This window comes from Nannospalax galili, unplaced genomic scaffold (assembly GCF_000622305.1).
Source record: "Nannospalax galili isolate Female #2095 unplaced genomic scaffold, S.galili_v1.0 scaffold584, whole genome shotgun sequence".
Lineage (NCBI taxonomy): Eukaryota > Metazoa > Chordata > Mammalia > Rodentia > Spalacidae > Nannospalax > Nannospalax galili.
The window spans coordinates 678,747-686,397 of NW_008351805.1; the positions used below are offsets into that span (position 1 = coordinate 678,747).

Below are 7,651 nucleotides of genomic sequence, written 5' to 3' on the forward strand. Positions count from 1 at the left end.
TCCTTGGAATTTGTGGACCGATAGGAGGAGGTGAGGAGATGCCTACAGCAAGGCAGGCTTGTCTAGGGCTTGTCACCCTAGCCATAACGATGTCACACTGGAAGAGCCTGTCTCTGGGCTTCAATGTCACACCCCCTGCTGAGCTTCTGGGGAGCCAAACACTAAGCCCCCTTAGTTTCTCAAGGCTTACAAGCCTTATAACTAGGACATAGGAGAGGCTCGGACTGCAGAATGCTCTTTAAAAGTTCCTGCCAGGCCAGTGGGCATCCTTGAGCCATAGAGGGACCCCATGTCCCAAGGGAATAAGCATCCTCAGCTACCTCTGCCATAGTCATGGTGGGGACACCTGGGCAGCGTGGCCTCAACACAGGCATGGTGCCGAATCGGAAGGAGCAACAAAGGGCTGTGCACACACCACAGTCCACGCAGCAGGAGCTCCGAGGTGGGGGGTTTTCATGCTTGTCGTTCCCTCCTGAAAAACTCACGGCAATTAGAGACCACGCACAGGTCTTATACCAGGGTATACTGTGGATGGTGCTCAAGAAATGGCATGAGTGAGGAGGACTGGCTGCTACTCATCTTCTTAGGATTTGCATAGCATGCTCCAACAGGCCAGGCAGCGAGTTGCAAGACCTGGGTAAGTTACTGAACCTCTCAACCTCTGTGCAGGTCAAACGCAGATTCAGCAGGTATCTGGAAAGGCTGGATCCTCTCAGGTGGTCTGTGAGCTTCCCACTCCCACTTCTCATCACCCAGCAGATCCTGGCATCTGAAACCATGACCACCCCATGTAACGTACAGGGCACCCAGGGCTGCATTTCCTACCAGTGACCCTCCTCCTTCCTGTCACATGTCTGACATGCTGTGGAGGATTCATGGGAAGCTGAGAGAGCTTGCTTAAATCTTGGGGCTGCTCTAAAACTGCAGGAAGTGGAGGCTGCACTCATTTCCTGTGGTCTTGATGGCTGATGACTTTGGAGACACGAAGCAGTTGGTTTTTCAGCTATGTGGAGTGACTCACTCCTCCTTGCATAGAGCTTACAAAGTGCTTCTGAGCTCCTACCATAGGACCCCCAGTGTTTAGAATGACAGTAAACCATGAGCATCCATTTGAAGGTCACCAAGACCTGGGTTCAAGGTGAAGTAATTAGCTCGGTGATCTTGATCAGTGTTATTGACTTCGATGACCTTCAGTTATTTCTTTCATAATTGGAAAGAGTAAGGGTGCCTCTCCTACACAGTAAAATAAAAGTTCCAAACCATGAGTGAAGCATTGACCTTGAGAGCCTAACAGTCATGAAGCCCAGTGTTCCTTTCCAGATCTCTCTCATGGGAGATGGTGCTTAAGATGCACTGGAAGTTTCCCAAGTGAAATACACTCAAGCCAGCATTCAAGGAGGGAAAAGCAAGCAACAGAGTTCCCTGTCACCACTTCCACGCTGTCCTGCAACAATATCAGCCCTCCTGTAGGCAGGATCCCTGACCTTGCGCTCTGCACAGGTGTAGACTTCAGGATCAGGGGCAGTGTGGACTCAGAGCAGTGGGCTCAGGGGCAGACAACCTGGACCCCACATGCTCTGCCAGCTCAGGTTAGCAGCACAACCTTGGGAAGTTCACCTCTCTGGGTTTCCACTCCTCACTTTGCAGCCTAAGAATAAAAGGTGGAAAGGTCACCAACAGAGTCCCACACACACCCTGTGCCGGGAACTGTGCAAAATGCTGCTACATGCAGGATTGCGTTTGACCGGCACAGAGGTTGAGAGGTTAAGTAACTTACCCAAGTCTTGCAACTAGTGCATTATTGCTCAAGTTCTGATTCTGAATTCCACATCTCTCTCACCGTATTGATTAAGCAATGCCTGCGACCAGCTCTATCATTTTGATCTTGCTTGTTCAGTAGATCCAGGGCACAGATTTCCTCCTTCCTAAAGACGTAGCTTGTAGGAACCTTTTCTCCTTGACACCCTGTTCACAGTCTACAGTGATGAAGTATGTGTGATGGCAGGTGCCCCCACAGGCTGGCAAGTGAAAGGCGGCTGGTTGTCCCCAGTAACTCTCCCCCTCTCCTAGACTACAGGTTCAGCAGAGCTGAAGAAACTGTTTTCCTCACGTCCCCCATTTCCTCTTCTTTAGGACTTTGCCTTCAGCTATAGGTCCCCTATCATTTCCCCCCTTGAAGTGTCAGAGCGGGATCAGGTAGTGTTGGCCTATATGTGCAGTTTCCATGCTGGGATTTACAGCCCCTTCCTGGCCCCTCCTTCAAGCAATGAAGGAAGAACTTTGGAAAAATGGACGGGAAAGGAGAGCCACAGAATTTGAAAATTCTGATGCCAGCCAGTCTCTGAACTCCCCTCTATCCCATTCAGAAATCTCCTCTGTGTGTCAGAGGCTTTTTAAAGGCCCTTGGAGGTATGACACACTCACCAGGAGTCTCTGACCAAAGCAGATGAGGTGAAATGCAAACCCAGGCTGCCTCTTGACCTGTTTGGAGGTGATCTCCAGCCAGCCCCGTGGTGGAAGGGAAAACGAGTGTCCCATTGAGCCCCCCAGGGACAGAGTCTGGGCTCTGAGGTCTCAACCCACAAATGTGCCAGCTTCTGCAGCTGCCCCAAGCCCTGGCATGCACCTATACTGTAGGAGCCAAACCCTCAGGGCTGCTTCCGAGGGAACTGGCCCTCTGCTGCCCCCTGGTGCTGGCCTCTGAACAGAGCAGCCTGGGTCACCATTCCCAGGCACAGAATGGTTGGCACCTTCAGGTGGTCAGGTCTGCAGCCCTGTGGAAGGTCCTGATGCTGGTGAATCTGGGCAGAGTATATGCAGTCCTCACTCACTGGCTGCTCTCCCCAAGGGCTTCTGTCATCCTGCTGTACCACCATATTCTGTGCAAGCCCAGACTGGCCACCCCACAACAGAAGCTCCCTGGTAGCATGTTGAAGCTACCATTTGCACCTGATTTATCAACAGCCCAGGAACACTCCTTCTGGATCTCATCAGAGACTGAACAGGGTCACATGTCACACAGCATGCGGTCAGGCTGAGGAGAGCTCACCACAGCCACTCTACAGAGGGGAACTTTGTGTCATTCTAAGGCAGAAAATTGGGTATTGAAGAATAGAAACAAGAAAATTAAAGGAATTAATGTGTCTGATGTGCCTGGAACATAAGTCCTGTATAATAACTATTAGCAGCTTTTTTTTTTAAATGATGCACTCTAGAAAGACTGGGAGTTTTATCTAGTGAACTTCTGTCATCCTCCTGTTCCAGCTGAGATCTTTGGAAGGGATGTGACTCAGAACACACATGCCAGTCTCTGCAGCCACACCCTGGAGAGCCCTCCCACCAGATGAACACAGCCCTTTCTTGGTGCTGACAGAAAGCACTGCAACAACCACAGATGTCACCAAGATGTGTAGGCCCCCTTCCCCAAGACTCTGGGGTATACCTCTAGATGATGCTAAGGTCTCCCCTCCTGCCTCACCCCTATACACTTCATGACAGTGCTGTACCTTCTCATCTCACACACAGATTGTCCACACCTCAGGTCCTTTACCCATGCTGTTCCCCCATCCTGGAACACAGCGCCCAGCTGCCCATCCTGAATGTTGCTGACTCCTTCGCTTGATTCCAGATCCCTTGCTCTGAGGTCACCACAGTGACTAATACTCCCTCTCTCCCATTTCCCTTATTGTCTCTCTTCCTTGGCCCTGCTTTATCTTCATTGGATAGTTATCCTTATTAAGATCGCCTGATTGATTTTAGTTATTGCCTATGTATCATCTATTCCCTCCCTGCAGGCACACAGTAGGATGGAAGCTTAGGAAAGCAGGGGTGACTTATCCTCTTCTCCTCCTGCGTCTTCTCAATGCCTATAACAGCTTCCAGCACACACTAGGCACTCAACATATGCAGGTAACAAAAGAGCAACTAAATGCTGTGCACTAGGAGGACTAGCTCAATTGGTGGATGCGTGTCTAGCACACACAAAGCCCTGGGTTCAATCACCAGCACCACATAAAACAGGCATGGTGGCATAGGCCTTGATGCCAGCCTCCTGTGGAGCCAGGAGGATCAGAAATGCAAGGCCATTCCCAGGTACACAATGAGCTTGGGGCCAGCCTGGGATACATGAGACCCTGTCTCAAAAAAAAAAATTGGGGGGCTGGTCAGAGCACTGGCTGTTCTTGGAGAGGACCTGGGTTTGGTTCCCAAAACTCACATAGTAGCTAACAGCCATCCATAACTCCAGTTCCTAAGAATCAGCACCATCTTCTGGCCTTCACGGACATTGCACACACAGTGCACTTACTTATATGCAGGGAAAACATTCATACACATAAAATTTGAAAGAGTGAATGACCGATAAGTGAATGGGTAGTGTACAGCCTTCACAGCACCACTAGGACACAGACTCTTGTTACCTCCCTCTCCTCTGACTTGGACTCTCTCTACAGCTGTCTTGCTGACCGTGTGTTGCATGAGGAGGAAGAAGAAGACAGCTAACCCTGAGAACAACCTGAGCTACTGGAACAATGCCATCACCATGGACTACTTCAACAGGCATGCAGTAGAGCTCCCAAGAGAGATCCAGTCCCTGGAGACCTCAGAGGTAACCAACCCCACACCTCCAAGGCCCCTGAAGTAATGGTTCCACACTGCCGGGATCCCAGAAACTGCTGATCCTGGGCTCCATGGAAAGAGTACAGAGCACCTGCTAGGCCTCAGGGCCTCCTCCTCTGCAATTCCCTGTGGACCAGAAACAGTCCTGTCATCCAAAAGCTTGCCTCACCCCAGTCCTACTGATTTGGGGTCTGCATTGTAACAAGAGCCTCCCAGGTGCACTGTTCTCAAGACTTCTGCAGTCTGAGAATCAATAACAAAAGTTTATCGAGGACCTGTTTTGTGGCAGGTAGTCTCTGGGGACTGTGAAGATGAAAGCTTGCTCTCAGGGGACTCAGATTCTGAGATGTGGCTGGGAGATGAATCCCATATCACTCAAAAGCAAAACAAATTAAGAGAACCAAGAATAGTCATGGACAAAGAGCTACAGAAACCCAGGGGAGAACACCCTCCCCAGGAGGCTCTGGGAGGATGACTAGACTCCACCAGGCATGCCAGTAAAGAAAGACAGAGATGCCTTAGAGATAGTCCAGGAGAAAGATGAGGGGCCATGAACAAAGGCAGATTGAGCCAAGAACGTTCCTGTAGAAGTGCACCCCATTCCCAGGGCAGCCAGAGTGAACTTTGACAGGTGTGAATGTGGTCATGTTGCACCCTTGTTCAAACTCCTGCCCCTACCCCCATCCCCTTCCCTTCCCCTGCCTTAAGTTAAAGTCCAAAGTCTTTTAAGGGAGACCTGGCCTCTAACCAACTTTCTGGCAGTGAATAGAGCCCTTCTCTGCCTCCTTTGGTAAGCTCCATCCATGCTGGGTTTGTCCTTCTTGGTGCCCCCTGCAGCCATATGGGAATTCTTTCCTGTAGTCACCTTACTCTCTTACCAACCTGGGCCTAGTGAAAATGTCCCCTGCTAGGGGAGTCCTTGTGTGACCTGCTAGGCTGGATGTGGCTCTCCTCCTGCAGGGTCTCGGCACCTTCTGCTTTTCCATCCTGGCACTTCCTCTGTGACTATGTGGCTGCTAGTCTGACGTTAGCTCAGTATCAGGCTCTATTCACTTGGACCACCTGTTGGCTGTCCCTGGCAACTCCTGGCAGCTCCTCAATGGCGTATGACTCCTCATCACTGGGTCCCAGGCTCAGCCCCTCAGGGCTCCTCTTGTCTTTTACTTAGGTGCGTGATGTAGTTGTCTGTACCACCAGTGTCATATATCTGTCACTCTAATGTCTCCCCTGAACTCAGCCTTACAACCCAACTGTAATGGGCAGAGTCTCAAATTCATTAACCCAATACAGAATCCCTGATGCTCACTCATGGCCCCATTCCCAAGCTCACCTAGTGTTCCTAGTTGGATACATGGCCCTGCTGGTGCCCTCCCACTCTCCCCTACTTGCATGCCCCCAACCAGTCTGTTTGCAAATCCCACTGGTTCATTCTAAACATGAGCTCTTCACATCCCTGCCTACAGCCCCCAGGTCCAAGCCCCTCTCCTCTCTTACACTCTGGTGGCTGAAGAAGCCTGTGGGAGAATGTTCTCCCCATTCCATCCCACCACCTGCATTTAGTGAGGACAGAAGCCACAAAGGAGCCAGATGATCTCTCAAAGGCATGGCCCCATTAGCCATGGATCCCAGCTCCCATATGAATCCTCAGCGCACCTTAAAGATAAGCCTAGGCTGGTTATGGTGGTGGGATAGAATGATCCCAGGACTGGGGAGGTGGAAGCAGGAAGGTCAGAAGTTCAAACTACTCAGCTGCTTAGGGAATTTAAGGCCACCCTGGGCTGCATGAGACACCCCCACACACCAAAAAATAAATAAAAATTTTAAAAAAATGGAAAAGAGAAATCCCAAGTACCCATGTAAAAAGCCAAGCATCGTGGTGTAAAACTTGTAATCCCAGTGCTGGGGATGCAAAGACAGAAAGATTCCTGTGGCTGCTGGCCAACCAGCCTAGCCTATAAACTCCAGTTCCCAGTGAGAAATTTCTCTCAAAAACAAGATGGCTGATTACTGATGAACAACACTTGAGATTAACGTATGGTCTCCAATCATGCATGTACACGTGTGCACTGTGCGCCTACATACACCTGAAAAAATAAAAGCCAAGTTCTTCATTCTGTTCTTCAAGAACTCGTCCTGTCACCCCCACCCTTCCCCAGCCACTCTGGGTGCTTTTGCTCTGCCTCCCAAGTTAGAACTTTGCTCTTGAGCCTAACTGGATTATTCCCCTCATGCCTTGATCCCTTACCTCCTACAGATCTCCATGAAGCATCCCTAGGGAGCTTTTCCTGGACTGTTTTGAACCCAGTAGAACGTACCCTCGTTGTCCATCCCCAGCCCTACCATCCCATTAGAGCATGGCTCACCATGGGGCATTGCAGCCCACTACTCTGTTAATTTTCCCCTCCATGCTGGAATATAAGGTGCCTGAGGGCAGGAGTCTTGTTTGTTGACTGCTTCTCCATTCCCAGGACATAGAATAGTGCCTTCCCCACAGTGGTCTGCAGAAAACATGTGATAGATGACTAAAACTTCACTGTGGTTCACTCTGCACCCCGCCCAGAGCCTGTCACTCAGTAACTGCTCAGAGAAGCTGTTAACCAAAGGGCAAATCCTGAAGGACTTCATTTAGGAGGGCGCCGTTGGACATTTTTCTTAGAGTAAATAAAGAACCTGACAAAGGGGCTGGCCCCACTTTGAGTATAGGCAGTGAAGCCTGAATTATTATATTCTCTCTGTGAACCCTGAAGGACGGTGTCTGTGAGCATGCTGTAGAAAAGTCCCCTTGTAGAGCACCACAGTCCGTCATCCCAAGGGAGAGCCCTAGGGCTACATCCAGGCAGGCCAGTGGCTCCGTATCTCTATAGACAGATATGCCCATCTTCTGAGACATTTTATCAATACACAACTCCCTCTAATGATCCACAAAGCAGCCCTTCTAAGGAAGGATCTTGTGTGTGTGTGTGTGTGTGTGTGTGTGTGTGTGTGTGTGTGTGTGTGTGTGTGTGTGTGTGGTGTGGGGCGCCGAGGGGTTGAT

General features: G+C 50.3%; 1 protein-coding gene across 2 annotated transcripts in view; it reads left to right on the plus strand.

The window, feature by feature from the left end:
* Tmem108 (transmembrane protein 108) overlaps positions 1-7,651 on the plus strand; it is a 365,991-nt gene that overhangs the window by 356,231 nt on the left and 2,109 nt on the right. For both annotated transcript variants that reach the window (XM_029553905.1, XM_008848780.3), the window contains one exon: positions 4,452-4,606. In XM_029553905.1, the coding sequence (XP_029409765.1) occupies positions 4,452-4,606 (155 nt within the window). The remainder of the gene's footprint in view (positions 1-4,451; positions 4,607-7,651) is intronic.